This window comes from Poecilia reticulata, chromosome 14, assembly GCF_904066995.2.
Source record: "Poecilia reticulata chromosome 14, P_reticulata-male-v2, whole genome shotgun sequence".
NCBI classification, from domain to species: Eukaryota; Metazoa; Chordata; class Actinopteri; order Cyprinodontiformes; family Poeciliidae; genus Poecilia; species Poecilia reticulata.
The window spans coordinates 21,634,950-21,657,397 of record NC_088843.1 but is presented as its reverse complement, the minus strand read 5'-3'; the positions used below and the strand labels follow the sequence as shown (position 1 = coordinate 21,657,397).

General features: G+C 44.3%; 1 protein-coding gene across 1 annotated transcript in view; it reads right to left on the bottom strand.

The window, feature by feature from the left end:
* LOC108165902 (uncharacterized) overlaps positions 1-22,448 on the bottom strand; it is a 47,611-nt gene that overhangs the window by 9,207 nt on the left and 15,956 nt on the right. The window contains exon 4 of the mRNA XM_081615721.1: positions 12,370-12,472. Within this exon, the coding sequence (XP_081471847.1) occupies positions 12,370-12,472 (103 nt within the window). The remainder of the gene's footprint in view (positions 1-12,369; positions 12,473-22,448) is intronic.

Here is a 22,448-nt window from a genome sequence, read left to right as displayed (position 1 = left end):
CTCCATGACTTTTTTGTTCTCTGGGAAATAATTTTTGATGATAAATACAGAAACAAGTATAAAAATCAAAACATCTACAATAGTGATAGTAATATTAATGATATAATAATAGTCAGTGCAAAGTAGCCTGCAAATTCTTTGGTGGGGTGCGGTGAGGGACCTGGATAAGGGCTAGGGGGGCGCTGGGCCAAAAAAGGTTGAGAAACACTAGTCTAGATAGAGAGATGTCTGCCTATGATAACAATATAGGAACAATAAATAGATAGATATTAGTAGAAAATCCATCAGACTGATAGAAATCAAGTCATTGTTTTGAAAGAATGCCATTGTGGCGGATACAATGTATATATTTCACACCAGAATGTATGCTTTTATTGTGAAGGGGAGAGGTTGAGGTGTGAAGACACCAATGGTTGTTATTCATTCCATTTTTGGTTTTTGTTGGAGGACATTGAGAATAAAACAAGACTCAAATTACTTTTTCGTCTTTTTCTGCTGACTTCCACACCGTGACTTTTTAAAGTGTAACTAATCTCTTCCTGTTACGACCCATCTAGGGGTGGCCAGGTCGCAACATGAAGGATCCATCCTCCTCTGATCTCAGCAACCGACACACACAAAGTTGAACAGTTGATAATTATTATTTATTTTAAAAAGATGTATTATTTATAAAGATGTTACCACTGGAGTACTTGACTTCAGAGTGAGCTATCGCCGAAAACAACAAACAAAAGGAAACTACCTAAATAGTAACAGAAACTTACCTAATCGAAAGTAAATAAACCAAAGGACAAAAACTTACCTTCCAAACTAAGAAAAACATGAGAAAACTAAGGAAACATAAACGGCAGCTCACTCCTACACTCCAGAACTAACACAGACCAACAAAGGAAAGGGTGTGGCCGGTGGAGATGAGTCGAGGATGGAACACAGGAAGTCCGCGTCAGCAGCTTTTATGTCCGTCACCTCCGGAAAGCAGCCAATAGGACATCGTCGTCTTCTCTGAACCAATCAGGGACGGGCACCTGCAGACTCATTATTTATAATTAACTTTACGACGCCGGTCGTAACACTTCCTTTCGGCTTTTTCCCTTTAGGGGTTGCCATAGCGAGTCATCCGTCTCCATGTAACCCAATCTTCTGCATCTTCTTTCTTTACATACGTGTGAATTATTTGCTATGTGGACACAGAGTGAAAATGAGCCTGCTCTGCTCTAAGTATTTGGTGAAGTGTAACTAATCTCTGAAAGCTAACCCCTGCCTGTCAAGTGTTCTACAACTTCCTGGCTTTGCTGCCAACCAACCTCTCCTCTGACAGTTGTCATAGTAACCTGATACTATAACTGCAACAGTGTTACCCGTTCCCAAAAATGACGAAAAAGAAACGCATAAAACAGGAATTTTCTTGACAGGTGGGAGGCTGAATATCTGTTTATATATGTAAAAGACAGACCTGTTTGTCTTGTTTGTGGAGCCAACTTGTCTATAACCAGAGAGTAAACCATTAGACGACGTTATGAAATGAAAAATCAGGACAAGTACAAGGAACTGGACATGACTCAAAGGAGTCAGAAAGTGGAGGAGATGAAAAGAAGTTTGGTTTCACAACAGAATATGTTAAAAAAAGCCACATCCCAAAGTGAAGCTGCTCTAAAGGCTAGTTATATTGTGGCAGCAGAGATCGCAAAATCAGCCCGACCCTTTAATGAGAGAGAGTTCGTAAAAACATGCATGATGAACGTTTGTGACCTTCTGTGCCCAGAGAAAAAACAAGCATTTTCAAATGTGAGCCTGAGCAGAAACACTGTAACTGATCGCACCTGTGATCTTGCCACCAATCTGTATGACCAGCTAATGGAAAAGGGAAAAGTTTTTGTGGCATTTTCCCTTGCTGTGAATGAGAGCAGTGACGGGTCTGATACTGCGCAGCTGTCAGTCTTCATCCGTGGAGTGGACTCAAATCTGTGTGTTATGGAGGAACTTTTGGAATTAAAATCCATGCGAAATCTTTGAAGAGGTTTCCAAATGTGTAAATGAAATAAAACTTCCGTGGGATAAACTCGTGGGATTAACGACAGATGGTGCACCAGCGATGTCCGGTCAAAAAAGTGGACTGGTGGGCAGAGTTCGGGAGAAGACGCAGGAAGAGAACTGTGCAGGTGAGCTAACTGCTTATCGCTGCATCAAACTTCAGGAATCACTGTGTGGCAAAGCCCTAAAGACTGAACATGTTATGAGCACAGTGACACAAGTAGTTAACTTTATAAGAGCCAAAGGTCTGAATAACCGCCAGTTTAAGTCTTTTCTGGAGAAGTGTGGGTCGGAATACACAGATGTACCTTAACCCTACCCTCACACAGACGTGAGGAGGAAAAGTACTGCACGGGTTTTTCGAGCTGCAGGAGGAAATATGCCAGTTTCTGGAAAGCAAAATGAAGAACACAGCAGAGCTCTGGGAGCAAAGGTTTTTGTGTGAGCTGGCCTTTCTTTGAGAGAGCTTTTAAAACTAAACCATGTCTGTGGGAAAATCAGATGCTACATGGAAATCTTGGTAATTTTCCCTGCTGCCAAACCATAAAAACGCAGCTCTCTACCGCCAGGTTCCTGTGCACACAGTTTGGTGAAAAATGCAGCGTACACTGCGCTGAGTTTGGCCAGCGAATTGCCGACTTTGACGCCCAGAAATGTAGATTTGAACTGCTAAGTAATCCGTTCAAAGTTGACATGGTAAATGCACCAACCAGTTTCCAAATGGAGCTGAATTAACTCCCGTGTAATGACACACTGAAGTCAAAGTATGATGCTGTGGGTGCTGCACAGTTTCCACAGTTCATTCCTGACACCATGCCTCAGCTCCACACTCAAGCTGCTCAAATGCTTTCCATGTTCGGCAGCACTTATCTGTGTGAGCAACTTTTCTCCACAATGAAGATGACCAAAACATCTCACAGGAAACGTCTGACTGATGTACACCTTTGCTCGAGGATTTCCTCAGCTCAGAGCCTGAACCCAGACATCGATGAATTAGCATCCAAGAAGAGCTGCCAGATATCTGGCTTGAGCACAACAGATTAGATCAGTGTGGCAACCTGAGCAATAATTGTTTCCTTTGTGCACTTTTTATTTCTACTCCAAGGCATGAGACTGAATGGTTGATTTATTTATTATGTTTATATATTTTTTTATTAGCCTGTGGAAAAATGTTTACTTTGATATTAAAATCAGAAGGCTGCAAACAGAAAAGAGGTATACAATTTTTATTTAAATTTTATTTAGTAAATGAATGTTATATAAGCGTTGTTTGTTCCGTATTCATTGTTAAAGCAAAACGTGTTTTGATTCGTATTAAAAAGTTCATTTATTCAATGTTAGCCCACAACTTTGTCCAAGTTCTAAATTTTGGCCCATTGTGTATTTGAGTTTGACAGCCCTGCACTAGAAGGAAACAAACCCACCCAGAATAACATTTTCATTCTATTGGCTGAGAGGTTGCCAGGCGACGGCAACCTCGGTGAGAAGAAAATGTTTCGTAAACGAGCATAGAGGTTAGCAAGCTGAGATTTGATCTGAGCAGAGAGATAACTTTTGAGCGCAAGGAGAAAGGTTTGAGAAGTGAATATAAGAAAGAGATCAGAAGTTTGGAGTAAAAGCCTTACAAATTTCAGTGTTGTGGTCAAGACCACCTAACCCGAGACCAAGACCAGAGCATATCGAGACCGAGACAAGACCAAGACTTTTAGGGTCCAAGACTAAGTCAAGACCAAGACCGAGGGAAGTCGAGACCTAGTCAAGACCAAGACCAACGCACCATGCTACATGATACGATAAAATGTGAAATATGATCAAAATTACTTCTCAAATTGATCTGTGTTAGGTTCTGGGTGTCTTTGCCTAGCCTTGGGTTGCTCAGTTGTCTCCCCACCAGATGGGGTCCGAGAGGTGGCGGGCTGTTGGGTTCCCAGATGACGTCATCCTCACGTCTGCGGCGGATTACCTAATTGGCGGCAGCATAAGAGGGGTGGAACGCCGGTACTTCGACGCCAGAGTGTCAACCGTTGATGGATCCGCCCTGATCCGGTTGCCTGCCGTGCCAGTTCCCTGCCACGACCTCCCCGTATGCCTGACAAACAAGACCCATCAAGCTTCCGTAAACCTATAACCTCTCTGAAGTTTCCGACCGGCCGTTCCCCCCTACTACCCACCGCCGCCGCCGCCTTCAGAGACAAACCCTCCTGTCCGCCCTCCAACGCCACCCTCCAACCCACCACGCCTCACGCAAAGACCCCTGAACCAACCACTCCCCCCTCCAAACCGTTTTGGACGCACCGAGTCATACACCGAGTCAGCCGAGCAGTTCCCGGACCAGCTTCACTTTCTGTTGCATCTGTAAAATAAACCTTTCAATTTTTCACACTCCGTCTCATGGTGTTCTTGCATGTGGGTGAGATCCATCAAACCCATCATGACAGAACACTCTGGCCAAGACATTCACCCCGCAGACACCATTAGGCGAGCTCTCGCTGATCAACAAAGCACCTTAGAGACCCACGAAGCTGTATTGAGAAAATTGAGTTCTAGTCAATCTGAGACCAATAAACGCCTGGATGAGATCGCTAATTTTTTGCAAACGTCTATTCCACAGCCTCCCGTTCCAGCACCCGCACCTGCTCCGGATCCAGTCCCTGAAACCCGCTCCACGTTTTCCGAGATCCGTTTTCCCACTCCGGAGAGGTTTGACGGAGAACCTAGCAAATGTCGGGGTTTTATCATGCAGTGTTCTTTGGCATTTAACAGTTCCCCGCGGAGTTTTTCCCATGACGGGGCGAAGATAGCATTCGTACTCTCTCATTTGTCAGGGAAAGCCTTAGACTGGGCGGAGGCCAAATTTCCTGATCCCACCAACTTTGGGACGACGTTTCAGGAGTTTTTGAAGGAGTTTAAACAGATTTTCTGCTATGACCCCGACAAGACCTCCAACTCTCGTGATTTATGGAGCCTGAAGCAGGGGCAAAGATCAGTAGCTGAATTTGCTATTGATTTCCGCATTAAAGCGGCAGCCTCCAGTTGGAACGCTCCGGCTTTGAAGAGTGCGTACTTTCATGCCTTAAATGAATCAATTAAGGATGAATTAACCACGCTAGACGAGCCTGAGACGCTGGAGGACCTTATTAAATTGACGGTGCGAATCGACAACAGGATTCGTTCAAGAAATAAGGAGAGGAATCGAAGGTCTGTGTTTACTGTTGCCGCCCCACCTGTCTTACCTCCGCCGTTGCAGCCGTTCCAGTCCGAGCATGAGCCCATGCAGATCGGCAATGCTCGGCTCTCTCCGGAGGAACGCCGAAAGCGTATGACGAATCGGCTCTGCCTGTACTGTGGCGGTCCCGGTCACTTCGTCGCTAATTGTCCTAAGAAGCTAAACTCCAGGACCCATCAGTGAGGGTGAGGAACCTGGTGGGTCAGAAGAGTGAAGACAATATTCCTCGCCTACAACTTCCTGCTGATCTGTGTTATGGTAATGAACATATTTCCCTGTCTGTCATGATAGATTCTGGCTGCGAGCGAACTTTGATCGATTCTGAATTAGTTGAACAGCTAGGTATCGAGACCATCCCTTTACCTTCTCCTATTCATGTTTCAGCACTGGATGGTAAATCCCTTCATATGATCTCACACAAAACCAAGCCGTTACCTTTAGTTATTTCCGGAAACCACAATGAACACGTATCATTTTTGTTTTTCCGTCTGCCAATGCCCCCGTGGTTTTGGGTTTGACTGGTTAACACTCCATAATCCCCGTATCTGCTGGTCAAAGAGACGTATTGAATCCTGGTCTAACCATTGTCATTCCTCTTGTCTTCGTTCTGCCATCCCTCCAGGCCCATCTCCGGCTGCCAATCAAGATGCAGATCCTCCTGATCTCTCTTCCGTTCCCGCTGAGTACCATGACCTCGCACCAGTATTCAGTAAGAACAAGGCCTGTTCTCTCCCTCCACACCGCCCCTACGACTGCTCCATCGATTTACTGCCCGGAGCTCCCTTATCATCGAGCCGTTTGTACAACATCTCTCGTCCGGAGCGCGAGACGATGGAGAAATATATTAAGGAGTCGTGGGCTGCAGGTATTATTCGCCCGTCTTCTTCCCCATTGGGGGCAGGGTTTTTCTTTGTGGGGAAAAAGGATGGGACCCTCAGGCCCTGCATAGATTACAGAGGCCTTAATGGGATCACCATCAAGAACAAGTATCCCCTGCCTCTGTTATCTTCTGCTTTCGAACCTGTGCATGGGGCAACAGTGTTCTCCAAGCTGGACCTACGCAATGCCTATCACCTCCTGCGAATCAAGGAGGGTGATGAATGGAAGACGGCGTTTAAGACTCCTATTGGCCATTTCGAGTACCTGGTGATGCCTTTTGGTTTATGTAATGCTCCAGCCTGTTTCCAAGCATTGGTCAATGATGTCCTCCGCGATTTCCTTAACATTTTTGTTTTTGTTTATTTAGATGACATCCTCATTTACTCCAAGTCCCTGGCCGAACACAAGCAGCATGTCCGACTTGTTTTACAAAGGCTTCTGGAAAATAAACTTTATGTTAAGGGTGAGAAATGCGAGTTTCACAAGTCATCAGTTTCCTTTTTGGGGTTCATCCTCGAGGGCGGACAGGTACGGCCCACAGAAGAAAAGATCAAAGCAGTCATGGACTGGCCCACCCCCCAGACTCGGAAACAGTTACAGAGATTTCTGGGCTTTGCGAACTTCTACCGGAGGTTCATCCGTAACTACAGCCAAACAGCCGCACCACTAACCGCCCTCACCTCTACCAAGACTCTTTTCCACTGGTCCCCTGCTGCTGAAGCAGCATTTTCTAGACTTAAGTCTCTGTTTTCCCAGGCTCCAATCCTCATCCAGCCAGACCCGACTAAGCAATTTATTGTGGAGGTAGATGCCTCTGACTCGGGGGTGGGAGCAGTCCTGTCACAGGTTGCCGACTCTGATCATAAGACTCATCCGTGTGCCTTTTTTTCCCGCCGATTATCTCCATCCGAACGTAATTACGATGTTGGAGACCGAGAACTACTAGCGATAAAGCTGGCTTTGGAGGAGTGGCGGCACTGGTTAGAGGGAGCGGAGTATCCAGTCCTAGTTTGGACGGATCATAAGAACCTCTCTTACCTCCGCTCAGCCAAAAGAACTAACCCACGCCAATCCCGCTGGTCCCTTTTCTTTTCCAGATTTAACCTTTCCATTTCTTACCGCCCAGGTTCTCGCAACATCAAGCCTGATGCTCTATCCCGTCTCTATGCACCCGATGACTCTGAAAGGACTCTGACGAGTATCCTCCCTCCCAGCTGTACGGTGGCGGCAGTAGCATGGGAGATGGAGGACATCATAAAGCAGGCCCAGCAGTCAGAGCCCGTTCCGGAGAATTGTCCCCTGGGAGGATCTACGTTCCTTCGTCTGTCCGCGCCCGTTTTCTTCAATGGATTCACGCCTCCAAGTTTTCCGCACACCCAGGTACTAGCCGAACCATTGCTCTTGTTAACCGCAGGTTCTGGTGGGCATCTCTCCATAAGGATGTTAAGGAGTTTGTTCAAGCATGTAGAGTCTGTGCTAGAAATAAACCCACCCACCGACCCCCTGCTGGCTTACTTCAACCTCTGTCCACCCCGAGCCGTCCGTGGTCGCATATAGCCATTGATTTTGTTACCGGCCTCCCTCCCTCCAGAGGTATGACAACTATTCTCTCCATTATTGACCGTTTTTCCAAGGCCTGTCATCTGGTCGCCCTCAGAAGACTCCCCACCGCCTACCAAACCGCTCAGCTCCTGGTGAAACATGTTTTCCGTCTCCATGGTTCTCCAGTGGAGATCTTATCAGACAGAGGCCCGCAGTTTGTGTCCCTCGTTTGGAAACAGTTCTGTTCAGCACTTAATGCTAAGGTCACATTAACGTCTGGCTATCATCCTCAGACTAATGGTCAAGTGGAGAGGCTCAACCAGGAACTTGAGTCTACTCTTCGCTGTTTCACCTCCACTAACCCGTCGGATTGGAGTCAGTTCCTGCCATGGGTGGAGTATTCACACAACTGTCACGTTTCTGTTGCCACTGGTCTCTCCCCGTTTGAAGCCTCCATAGGTTATCAACCGCCACTACTCTCCTCTGACGAATCCCTCATCTCTGTAACATCCATCCAACATCATATCCGCCGCTGTAAACACATCTGGAGACTCACCTCTGACGCCCTCAACAGTACCTCCCTCCGCAACAAGAGGTTTGCTGACCGCAGGCGGCTCCCCGCGCCCACCTACGGCCCCGGACAGAAGGTTTGGCTGTCGACTCATAATATTTCACTCAAGTCCATGTCTAAGAAACTTTCCCCCAGGTTTATTGGTCCTTTCGAGGTTGAGTCGGTTATCAGTCCATCCGCCGTTCGTCTCAATCTTCCAGCCACACTCCGCATCCACCCCACCTTTCATGTCTCTCAGTTAAAGCCCGTTCAGACCAGCGACCTTTCCCCTCCTTCCGAGTCCCCCCCTCCCCCCCGAGACATCGACGGCCATCCCGCCTACACTGTTCGCCGGATCGTGGACTCCCGTCGGCGAGGTCGTGGTTGGCAGTACCTCGTTGATTGGGAGGGCTATGGTCCGGAGGACCGCATGTGGGTTCCGGGCTCCTTCATCCTGGACCCGACTGTGATTTCGGATTATCGGTCTTCCCTTCCGTCTTCCTCTTCTCGGCCACCAGGTGGCGGCCGTTGAGGGGGGGGTACTGTTAGGTTCTGGGTGTCTTTGCCTAGCCTTGGGTTGCTCAGTTGTCTCCCCACCAGATGGGGTCCGAGAGGTGGCGGGCTGTTGGGTTCCCAGATGACGTCATCCTCACGTCTGCGGCGGATTACCTAATTGGCGGCAGCATAAGAGGGGTGGAACGCCGGTACTTCGACGCCAGAGTGTCAACCGTTGATGGATCCGCCCTGATCCGGTTGCCTGCCGTGCCAGTTCCCTGCCACGACCTCCCCGTATGCCTGACAAACAAGACCCATCAAGCTTCCGTAAACCTATAACCTCTCTGAAGTTTCCGACCGGCCGTTCCCCCCTACTACCCACCGCCGCCGCCGCCTTCAGAGACAAACCCTCCTGTCCGCCCTCCAACGCCACCCTCCAACCCACCACGCCTCACGCAAAGACCCCTGAACCAACCACTCCCCCCTCCAAACCGTTTTGGACGCACCGAGTCATACACCGAGTCAGCCGAGCAGTTCCCGGACCAGCTTCACTTTCTGTTGCATCTGTAAAATAAACCTTTCAATTTTTTCACACTCCGTCTCATGGTGTTCTTGCATGTGGGTGAGATCCATCAAACCCATCATGACAATCTGAAAGATCCATATTCCCATAAAAACACCTAGACATTAAATTCTTAATAAATTTAACGGCTGCACAGTGGCGCAGTTGGTAGAACTGTTGCCTTGCAGCAAGAAGGTTCTGGGTTCGATTCCCGGCCCCGGTCTTTCTGTATGGAGTTTGCGTGTTCTCCCTGTGCATGCGTGGGTTTTCTCCGGGTACTCTAGTTTCCTCCCACAGTCCAAAAACATGACTGTCAGGTTAATTGGTCTCTCCAAATTGCCCATAGGTGTGAGTGCATGGTTGTTTGTCCTGTGTGTCTCTGCGACAGACTGGTGACCTGTCCAGGGTGTACCCTGCCTCTCGCCCGGAACGTTAGCTGGAGATGGGCACCAGCAACCCTCCCGACCCCACTAAGGGACAAGGGTGTAAAGAAAATGGATGGATGGATAAATTTAACCAATATTAAAAGCAGAACAAACTCTTTGTTCTGCTTTGGTTCTATCTCTGTGCTACAATCCGCGGCGGTCTTGTGCCATCCCTAAAAAGCTAAAAAGATAACGCCCTGGGCGTTTGCCCATGTTGCTCATGTCAGAAATCACCACTGTCTGCACCATTAAACATAGCAATTGAGGCAATGCCCTGACGGTAAATAATGCTCAACTATGAACTAGGAGCAACAAGCAAGAAGTAACCATGCACAAGACGCTAACCGTGACTGTTCTCACCCTCTCTCCTGCTACATGAAGCCAGTTAGTCTGACACCATGGCAGACTACTATTACAGCTGCCACTTTGAACGAAAACAATCAAAGAGCAATGTGCATGCTCTGTGTGCTCTTTTGTTCGTGTTTTATTTATTTGTTAATTAAAAAATATCAATGTACATAATTAAATAAAATAATGATAGCTACTGCAGTGTACGCAGAAGATTACAAGAACAAAGAAGAGTGTTCTGTCAGGTCAGCATACGCTATCAGATTGTCATACGTTTAGCACAAACTCATGGCTATATTTGTCAGACACGTCATTACCATATAATTTTATTAATTAGCAACATAGAATCATGACGTAGATCATCATACACTTTATTAACAGTTGTATGGCATCCTGACTTAGCGGTTAAATAAGTTAATGAGTTTTACAGGGGCATGTGTTGTAGTTGACTGCAGCTGCAGCCAGACCCATACGACCCTGCTTTAAATACACTTTGAAACCATGACAACGCATGTATATCTATAAAGTTATCATGGAAAACAATTTAATGACTTATTTTCGTCATAACGTGTTGCTTATGATGAACTGACAACTCCTCTGTCGGACTTCTTAATGCGCAGGCATGGTATTCACTGCATGTATGCTATTCTGACAGCATATGGTAATCTGATAAAACAACGGTGTTCTGTCAGATCAGCATACTTTGTCAGATAGTCATACGCTTCGCTCAGACGCTGCTATACGCTGTTATTACCATATAATTTAATTTAATCAGCAACATAGAATCATGATGTAGATCATCATACACTTTGTTATTAACAGTTATATGGCATCCTGACTTAGCGGTTAAGTAGGTTAATGAGTTTTACACAGGCGTGTGTTGTAGTTGACTGCAGCTGCAGCTAGACCTGCTTAAAATACACTTTGAAACCACGACAACGCATGTATATCTATCTAGTTATCATATTATGTCATATTATTAACAATTTAATGACTTATTTTCGTCATAATTTGTTGCGTATGCTGAACCGACAACTCCACTGACGGTGGGACTTCTTAATGCGCATGCGCGGGCATGCGAACTCACTGCATGTGTGCTATTCTGACAGCGTATGGCTATCTGATAGAACAACGGCTCTCAGCGACACTCCAGTCCTTTCTAATAAGTAAAGAGAAGAGCAGATGAATCGTACTGATCCTGAATGTCGCATTAATATATTGCAGACTTTTGGGCACAGCGTTGTCCCATACATGCGACAAGTCAGTCAACATCTCCCCACAATAATTCAGCGCAGTGAGTGACTTTTTTCCATCACAAATGCTTATGTGTGTCTATACAGCTAGCTTTGCTAACATTACGTCAACTGAGCTTACCTTTCTTGGAGCTTCTTAGTGACAAAAAAAGTTAGACGTTGTCCCCACCGTCTGTGAAAGCGAAGCGCTGCTGAGTTAGCTGTGGCCATCGGATTTCTTATGATTTATGCAGCGCTATTCTATTACTGACGATTAGACATCTTCCACTGCTCAGAGAAAACCACTGCGCATGTCTTGGAGCACTGTGTGCGAGTGAAAGGTGGGGTGAGGGGGGAGAAACAGAAACACGTAATTGGCAGGTCGTTATTGACTTGCAAATAACGTGACTTATTGGCAAGTTGGATTTTAATCGGTGTGTTTTGCATCCACCGAAAACAAAGATATTAACAAAGTATGCTGTATGTTTAGTGATATTTTCACAGTTGCGGTCTCGACTGGTCTTGAAATAAAATGCCGAGTCCTCAGCGCCCAAGACCGAGACAAGACTGAGACCAAATGCGGTCGAGTCCGAGACGAGACCGAGACCATCAAAAAATGGTCTCAAGACCCGTCTCGAGACCAAGACCGATCTCGAGTACTACAACGCTGACAAATTTTTAGAAGAAAGACATGAAGTCCTATTTTCAAAATGAAAATGTAAGCATACGTATTAAAAGTATTGAGAACAAGAAATATGAAATCCTTCTTTCAGACTGAAAATGTGGGCCCTCGAATTATGGCAGAAAAATCCCCCATAGCAGAGGAACTCAATATTTTTTCATAGATTGTCTGGCTACATGTTGGGACATGGCAAAAGTTTTAATACTTATGTAAAAACGTTTATTTTTTTAAGCTGCATTGATTGATGCTGTTTTTTCAGCTACAAAAGTTTTTTCCCCCATTTGTTTTTCAGTTGTCACATGTGACAACCAACCCTGAAGAGCAGGGGTGCCCAACCTTTTTGAGACCAGCAACTGAATTGAATCTAGTCTGTAAGAAGTTTGGTCAGTGAGGGTACCTGGTCATTCTCCACATGCAGGGCCAAAGCAACGTGGTCCCAAACGTAATACTGGTGATTCCTCACACGTCTGGCTTCCATCTGATCTTCATTAAATTCATACCTGTGAAAACATCAATACAGAAAATTATGGACAAAAACGAAAGTACAGTTTGTCGATTTGTCATTTGATAACCAGGCGTCAAGTTGTCACTTCCTGCTTCCATCTTTTAGTCATATCCTTAATCAATGAAAATTGTATTTCCTATGGTAGCTAAAGAGTAATTAAATTGGTTACACAGTAGGTCAGTGTTTGCCACTGTTGTATAGCAAAAAGGGCCTGGTTTGAATCCCAATCTGAGTGAATTATACATGTTCTGACTGGGTTCTCTCGGGGTACTCCAGCTTTCTCTTACCAAAAAACGCAGCACTGAAGGCAGTGTTGACGCGAGTGATGTTGTTGATGACCCAAATCCATGTCTCCTTCAGGTGGAGGTAAGTGGTGATAACTTTACCAAACAGCCAAAGATAAGTGTCAGGCTAACTGGCTCAGAATACTACCTTGGCTTAAACAACAGTATATCAGCTGCTCCATTTGTAAAAACTAGCAACTAATATTTATGTGGCTTTGCAGCTCAGATAGTGTTTGTCATTTAGCAGCAGTGAAAAGAAAAAAAAACAAGGCAGAAAATGTGATATTTGATATTTAATGCTACTCAAGAGACACAGATGGAGTGTGAAAAGGAAATGTCTAGACCACCTGAAAGAGGCATAAAGAGACTTTTATCTCAATTAATAGTGAAACCGGAAAACTTGCCACATTTCTTTATTAGAGTAAGAACCGGAAAAAAGAGACTGTAACATCTGAAAGAGTCAAGATAACATTGTCTGCATACAGGCCAATGGCACTGTCTGTAGCATACTCCGAAATGCCTGTTATCAACGGAGATGGGTCCTGATGGAAATAGCAAGGGGTTCCATGGCCAGTGCAAATAGCAATGGTAAGAGACAACACCCATGTCTGGTTTCGCAATGTAATGAAAAAGAAGCAGACCTGTCGTGATTAGTCACAACTGAGGATTTGGGGTGAGCGTAGAGCACTTTTAGTAATGTCATAAATTTATTGCCAAAGCCATAAATATTTGAAGAACCAAAAACAAATAGTCCCACTCAATTTGATCGAATGCCTGCTGAGCATCTAATGAAATAACTGCAGAGGCAGGTTTGTCCTGTACATAACATGTAGGAGTCGACGAGTGTTTGAAAATGAATACCTGTTAAGGATGAAGCCAATCTGGTCAGAATGAATCAGGCAAGCTATGTGTTTATTTAAACCAGTGGTCAACAAACTACGGCCCGTGGGCCAGATCCGGCCCGCCTTTACATTTGGTCCGGCTTCCTGAACAATACCAGAGAGCGTTCAGATTTTTTTTTATATACCGTATTTTCCGGACTATATGTGGATTTTTCTTTAACCACCAGGGGGCTCCTTAGCAGGAAGAGAATAATTGGAAGTCAAAATTGGAAATAAAAGAAGAAAGCGCCCATTAAAACGGAATTAGGTTTTAATAGGGAATTGAAATTTGAGAATGTTGTTGATCAATTAAAAAGCATTGAGGGGAAAAAGATTTTTTTTTTTTTTTTTTAATAATACTCGGATCATTACATGAGAATTAGAGGTATAGATATTAGGATCCAGTAGATGGCAGTAGTGCAACAATAATGGATGCAAGCTGCCGTTGAGATCTAAAGAAGAAGAAGGAGGTGCCTATTTTCATTTAGCACATGCTAGTAGCAGACACGGAGGATCAGCACTTTTACTGTTACGGTTACCATTCAGAAACTACCGTAATCAGTTCAGTTAAATCTAAACTTGGCAACTTTTTCTTTTTCAACCGTAATAAATGTGATATTCAATTGACCTGTTATTACTCAAATTACTCAATCCAGAAGAGGTACACTTAGTGTTGTAGTACTCGAGACTGGTCTCAAGACCACTTTTCCATGGTCTCGGCCTCAGGCGTTGATGACTTTGAATTTTATTTCAAGATTTTATTTCAAGACCGGTCAAGACCACAATTGCAAAAATATCACTAAATTGCCAGCATATTGTCCAGTTAATTTGTTAACATATTTGTTTTCACTGGGTGAAAAACATACCGATTAAAATCCAAGCAATAACGTGACTTAATAATTACATGTTTCAGTTAACACTGTCACCTGTCGCCTACCCCTCTCACTCGCACGCAGCACTCCGACATGTGTAGTGGTTTTCTCTGAGCGGCAGATGTCTGTCTAAGCGTTAGCTATATCCTCCCGGTATATAAATCATAAGAAATCCCATGGCGACATGTAAATTAAGAAGGGCTTAATTTACTTTTATCATCACTTAGAAAAGAAGCTCAAAGAAAGGTAAGCTCTGTGGACGTGATGTTAGCAAAGCATTGCATTTGATATGAAAAAACACTGTCACTCATGCACTGAATTATTGTGCGGAGGTGTTGACTGACATGGGACAATGCTGTGACCAAAGTCTGCAATATAGTGATATGACATTCACGAACGATCCGATTCTTCTGGACGGATCTTTACTAAGTCCTATAGGACTGAAGTCTCACTGAGAGCCGTTATTTGTTCTTGTGATGCTCTGGTACACTGCAGTAGCTATTATTATTTTATTTTATTAAAATATACATACAGATTTATTTAATTGAAGAATAAATAAAACAAGAACATAAGAGCACACAGGACATGCTCATTGTTTTTTGATAGTTTTCATCACCTATCATGGAGGCTGGCAGACATTGCAGCAATGTGTCCTGCCTGGCTTCAGAGAGAGAGAGAGCAGTCACTGTGCCCAACTTATGCTTGGTTACTTCTTGCGCCTTGGTCAGTGTTCATAGTTGAGTGTTTACCATTAGGGCATTGCCTTAATTGCTATGTTTAATGGTGCAGACAGCAGTGGTTTCTGACACTGACAGTATGAGCAACTGCCCAAGGTATAAACCTTTTGAGGATGGCATGAGACCTCTGTGGATTGTGGCACAGAGATGGAAACCAAGCAGAATGTAGAAGAGTTTGAATTAATAATGACATTGGTTACATTTATTTCAGCTCTAAACATTTAATATCTAGGATTTCTTTTGGGAATGTGGAACTTTCAGATCAATTTGAGAAGCAATTTTGATAAAAATTTCACATTTTATCATGTCATGTAGAACAGAGCGCAGGTCTTGGTCTTAACTCGGTCTCAGGTTAGGTGGTTTTGACTACAACACTAGGTACACTTAAATTGTTTGGGAAGTCTTTAGTAGAACTGGTAGCACTAGATTTGGAAGAGTACAAATTACTTGTCTGACTTCAAGTTCAATGTATCTTAACCCCATACAAGAGAAATAAATCATAATAAATCAATTGATACTGTGAATACATGTAAAAGTAAAGCATCCACTGACTGTGATGATCTAGACATGAAAACAATTAAAATGGCAATTGAGGATATCTCTAAACCATCAAGTCACATTTGTAATTTATAATTTCAAAAGGGACAACTTCCCAACAAAATGAAAATAGCAAAGATTATACCAATGTATAAAACTGTCAATAATCACGTCTTCACAAATTACAGGCCAGTCTCTCTTCTCCCTCAGTTCTCTAAAATTCTAGAAAAACTTTTTAAGAAGACACTGGAAAAATTAATAGACAAACATACACTACTCAACAGTAGTCAATATGGATTCAGAGCCAGTCAACATCACTAGCCAACTTAATAGAAGAAATTATCAGTGCAACACATAGTCAGAAATAATCTGTATTAGAATGTTATGGAATACGGGGAATAGTTTTGAACTGGATGAGGCGTTATTTAAAGAGCAGAAAACAATTTGTTAAAAGGGGAGACATTGAATTTGATTGTCTGGAGATTGTATGTAGGGTACCTCAAGGGTTAGTACTGGCACCAGTTTTATTAAACTTGTATATAAACCACATAAGCAAAGTGTCTAATGTAGGGCTGTTGTAAACAAATGTTTTAGTAGTCGAGTAATCTATCGATTATTCTTACGATTAATCGAGTAACCGGATACAAAAATTTGATAAAATAAAATACTGTTTTTTGAGATTTGACGCATATCTCAATAAATCCGCTAGAAAACCCCTTTCTTTTGGAAGTCCTGGTTTCAAAAAGGAATATGTGATTTATATGAGAATGGTTCATTAAAGTCCTTTGAAACATTTGTTGGGGAATTTAAGTTACTTAGACAAGATTTCTGGAGATATTTACAATTAAGACATTTGCTGGTTAAATGGAATGGGAAGAAAAGTTCAAGGGAACTAAAAACAAGACTGGTGCAATTTAAGATTTTACACAGAGTATACTGGACTTCGTACAGACTATATAGGGTTGGCTTGTCAGAAACCCCAGTTTGTTGGAAATGTCAAAAGGGTAATGGTACACTGGTACATATGCTGTGGGACTGTCCAAAAATCCAAGATTATTGGTCATCAGTTCACAAAATCCTAGAAAAAATAGTTGGCCAGAAAATACCCTTCTGCAGTAGGCTTTATATTTTTGGGGATCCATCATTATTGGGTCCCCTGTCTTCCTCTCTCTCGCAGTGGGTACAGACAGTTGTAATGCTGGGGAGGAAGCTGCTGGTGAGGGAGTGGAGGGGTCCATCTATCCCCTCTCTTACTCATTGGTATAGCTCACTGGGGCAGCTTGCTGCGTTAGAGTGATTATCTTATAGACTGTTAAATAAGGTTGAGGAGTACAAGAAGTGGTCCCACTACTTCTCATATATGGGTTAAATCTGGGTAATATGGGTAATTTCTGTTAACTGTATTGGCCTCTAACCATTATTTAGCAGCTGATGCTGATGCTAAATTGTGATATCCTAAGTGTGGAATTATGGTATATTTTTCTGTTGGAAAATCAATAAAGTTCATATATATATATATATATATATATATATATATATATATATATATATACATACACACAGGGGTGAAAGTAAGAGGGTACGGCAGGGTACTGTGTACCCCCAAAAGATTTAGTGGGGTACACAGTACCTGCAAGAGAGGGGAGCGGCTGTCAGCTGTAAAAAATCAATGGGTTCACGGTGCAGCCGTTAGTTCACCCACTAATCAGCCGTGACCGATTAGTTTTTCAAGAACAATCCAAAACACGACTTAATCAGGTAATAAATAGCTTCCCCACCCCATTTCATATTGTTTCTGAACTGTTCTTTGCTAGAGCAACCCAACACGTCGATCGCGGAAGGTTTGAGTCGTTCTCGGCATTAGGTGAGAAACTGAACGCCGCCAGACGGTGAGACCAGCACGTCCTCCTCTGACTCGCTTAAAACGTTCGTAACTTTATTAAAGAACAACAACAAAAAATCAACAAAACGTGCTCAAATTAACGACCCGACAACAATAATACTGTCAGTAATTATTGTTTCAACAAGGTGTTGCGCAAGGTGTTCCATTACGTTTCGGTTCCATTACCAAAATAACGAGCAGAGCAAGAGTTTAAAATTAACTAACCAACCACCGCTGTGTTCAGGGAGGCTTATTAATAATCGCAAAATAAATATCAAGCCTGAAAACCTGATATCATAACGGACTGAATGTTTTTAAAGTAATCTTTGGTCGGCTTGTGGAGTGCAGGAGGTTGCCATGGCAACGGATGTGCTTAAATGACAGTGAGACAGAGAGTAAAAAGGTGCGAGCGATTTAGAGTTGATCACCTGTTCGGGTTGTTTTACCTTTTGCTGTAGCTCATCACAGCCGCTGTAGTTTCTGAACGTTAAATAAACGACAAACTTGAACCAATTACCTCGTTGTTTGTGAGTATGCGTCATTTACACACAAACATCATACACGGTAAATATGTTTCATTAAGTGTTTAACAAACAAATGGCTTCTAACGCGATAATTATGTGAACTTAAATTAATTGTAAAACAAAATAGTTTGGTGCTGTCGGGCTCAGAATCTGAGAGGCTTTTCCTTTATCAAACTATTTATTTTTTGCCTCTTATTTAGTGGCAAAGACTTTCTCAAAAATGATAACCTTTTTCAACCTTTATAGCTCCATTGTTGAAAATGACATTCACAAATGACATTGAAATCAAACCCAGTCCAACATCTGGTTTGAGGTGATTCCTCTGGAACCTGTTGGAGGAAAAATATCCCAACTTCAGAAGATGAGCTTTAACCTAACAGAGCTCTGTGGTTCCTCCTATCAGTATGAGAGTCAGAGTGAGGAGGTGCTGTGTCAGGAAGAGAAGTGGAAGCTGCAGGATCTTCAGAACAAACAGGTCATGATGCTGGGCTACTGATCATCCCTCTGTCTAGACACAGGATCAATATAACCAGTTTAAAAGCTAAAATTAATGGTTATATGCCAGACGTGGAAAACTGGGATGCATCCATGCCATGATGTTCAGAATTTAGGTCTCATGGCATCTCAAGGTGTCAACATTGCAGCCAGTGGACTGAGGGAGATACAGCTTTATTCTTTAGCAATTCAAGAGAGACCCAGCTTTTATCACTTCGCAAAAAATTAATCGACTCCAAAGCACACGAAGAAGCAACATATATATATATATAAATAAATAAAAATTCCCTTCTCACCCTCCGCGGGTGGTCTGTTTCATCCTCTGAGCTCGGGTCCTCTACCAGAGGCCTGGAAGCTTGAGGGTTCTGCGCAGTATCTTGGCTGTGCCTAGAACTGCACATTTCTGGACTGGGATGTCTGATGTTGTTCCTGGTATCTGTTTGAGCCACTGCTCCAGTTTGGGGGTGACTACCCCGATGACCACAGTCACCACTGTGGTCTTCACCTTCCAGGTCTTTTCCAGTTCCTCTCTGAGGCCCTGGTATTTCTCCAATTTCTCATGCTCCTTTTTCCTGATGTTGTAGTCACTTGGTATTGCTACATCCACCACAACGGCTTTCCTCTGTTCTTTATCCACCACCACAATGTCCGGTTGGTTCGCTATTACCATCTTGTCTGTCTGGATCTGGAAGTCCCACAGGATCTTAGCTCGGTCATTCTCCACCACCTATGGGGGTGTTCCCCACTTTGATCTCGGGGCTTCCAGACCATATTCTGCACAAAAGTTCCTATACACTATGCCTCCCACTTGGTTATGTCGTTCCATGTACGCTTTCCCTGCCAGCATCTTGCACCCTGCTATTATGTGCTGGACTGTCTCAGGGGCCTCCTTGCACAACCTACACCTTGGGTCTTGTCTGGTGTGGTAGATCTGAGCCTCTATTGCTCTGGTGTTTAGAGCCTGTTCCTGGGCGGCCAGGATGAGAGCCTCTGCTGTCCTTGAGTCCAGCTTTCTCCAGCCATTGGTAGGTTTTCCTGACATCAGCCACTTCAGTTATTTGTCGGTGGTACATCCCATGTAGGGGCTTGTCCTCCCATGATGGTACTTCCAGCACCTTGTCTTCTGTTCCCCATTGCCTGAGACATTCGCTGAGCACATCGTTCGTTGAGGCTTTGTCCTTGATGTATGTATGGATCTTGGATGTTTCATCCTGGACATTGGCTCTCACACTCACTAGTCCTCTGCCTCCTTCCTTACGACTCGTGTACAGTCTCAGGGTGCTGGATTTGGGGTGGAATCCTCCATGCATGGTTAGTTTCTTCCTAGTCTTAACATCCGTGGCCTTCATCTCTTCCATTGGCCAGTTAATTATTCCGGCAGGGTATCTGATTACTGGTAAGGCATAGCTGTTTATTGCACGGATCTTGTTCTTGCCATTGAGCTGGCTTCTCAGGACTTGCCTTGTTCTGAAGGCCGTGCTGTAGTCCCTAGCCTCGCCACCAGGTGGCGCGGCCGTTTGAGGGTGATATATTTTTTCCTTTCATAAGACATTGTTCGAGAAGCTGTACAGAGCAGCAGATGTGGTGTTTGTTAGCGGTTTCGTGGGTTTGTTCAAGTGTGCGTCCATATGAGTGGTAGGTTGCAGTGTATTTATGTTTGAGATATGTTTATATAAGTAGCTTCAACATTTTCTGTTAGACTTTATTTAACATAAGCGAAGGGTGTGCTAAGCTAATTTATATGCTAGTACGGTAACACATAATATGTTTGGTCGCTTTGTTCTACTTTGTTTAACTTTACTTGCAATGCAACATGATTGTAATTTGTAAATGAGTGTATATATTCATGGTAGATTGTAATTTTTATTTATTCATTTGTTGTAGAACAACACAAAACAAAAACGCCGATTAAAGAACGGAACCGTCATACTGCTTCATGATTGCCTCGGGGTTATCTGGGTATCTGATCGGTACACACTCTGCGATCGTCATTCTTATCCTGACCCCTGACGTGCCAATAGCGCCGTAACAAATTTGTCCTTCGAGCCGGAGCGTGGAGATTACAGAGTGGATATGGATTATGACCCCGAGCGAGCTGGTGCACGTCCTCGGAGGGCTGTGCGACCACCAGGATGGCTGGCGGATTATGAGGGATATACACTGCCGTCAAACACTATGTTGGAACAGCTTCACAGTAGAGAGGGATCCGCCGAGGTGACGCCCCTCATACAGACTTCTGGTTTTGTTGGAGCTGTTGGACAGACACCAGTGTTACCTAGCATCCCACATGAGCTTATGACAATTGTGCAGCAATTGCAAGAGGATAATAATCGACTGCAGCTAATGGTTAAAGACATGAGGAGGCAGATGGATCGTAATGTTGCCACAATGAGATCAACTAGCCTACACTCAGCACAGCAGCCAGATGGTTACATTTCGGCTGATGACACTTGGCTCTCCACACGTCAAACGATGCAGCCCTTTACCCTGAAGCAGGAGCAGCCCAATGTATGCCCCACACAGGATGTAGCTGGAGAGTGGCCACTACCACCACCTCCAATCCTTTTTCCGGGTGACTATCCAGATCTCCAACATCAACAGGTGGCTCCACCTCCTCCACCTCCACCGGCCATCGTACAAGAGCTTAGCCAACGTTTACAAGAGCTACAAGTACAACAACAAACTGCAGCTGCAGTCACCAGAGCTCCTGACTTTCAACCCCGAGTGCCACAGTCCACCCCCTTATCTCACCCACGAGCTGGACCTAGTTTGGACACCAACATGCACTCCCCTACCCACCCATCAGATCCTGCAATGGCCATAGCTACAAGGGAGAAGACCTACAGAGGACCATTGCCATCAATACCAGAGTTCACAAAGGATGATCCTAGGTAATTCGCCAGATTAAGACTCGCCCTAGAGAATATTTTCCCGGCCGACGCAACAGAGAGGTTCAAATATCAGGTGCTATGTGACCACCTTAAATTTGAAGAAGCTCTTTTAATTGCCGACTCCTACAGTAATTCACTTCGCCCATACTCTGATACGATGGCTTCACTCACTACACATTACGGCCAGCCTCACCAACTGTCTCTTCAGAGAATAGCAGAGCTTATGGATGAGCCCAACATTCGCACAAGTGACACAACAGGATTCAGAAAGTTTGCATTGAGAGTGCGTGTGTTGGTTGGCATGTTAGAGCAACTTGGGGAAGATGGACACATAGAGTTACAATGCGGCTCTCATGTAGCAAGACTCACACGAAAGCTACCCCAAGACATGCGTGCTGCTTTCCGCCGCTACCTCTGCCCACAGAAAAGTGGAATACCCTCATTGAGAGACTTTGCAGAGTGGCTGGAGTATGAACTGATCATTCAAGAGGGTGGAGATCGGTCCATCAAGGTGGAAGAGAGACTGAGAGACAGAAATGGCCTCAAAAGAGATAAGAGAACCTCAAGAGGGACTGCTACTGTGTTACATGGCTCAACATACGATGCTGCCCCTCAGAGACCCTTGGCCACAAACTCCTCCCATGCAGAGGTCCAAGGCAAGCCCACAGCTTTTTGTCCTTATTGTAATAACACTCTCCATTTTCTAGATCAATGTTCGAACTTCAGGCTGCTGACAAAGGAGCAGAAGTCCACCTGGATTAAATCCAATAATCGCTGCTGGCGTTGTGGACGACACCACCAGGCAGCTCAGTGTCGACTTAGAGTGCAATGCAACACATGCAAAGGAAAACATCTAGAGGCCCTGCAT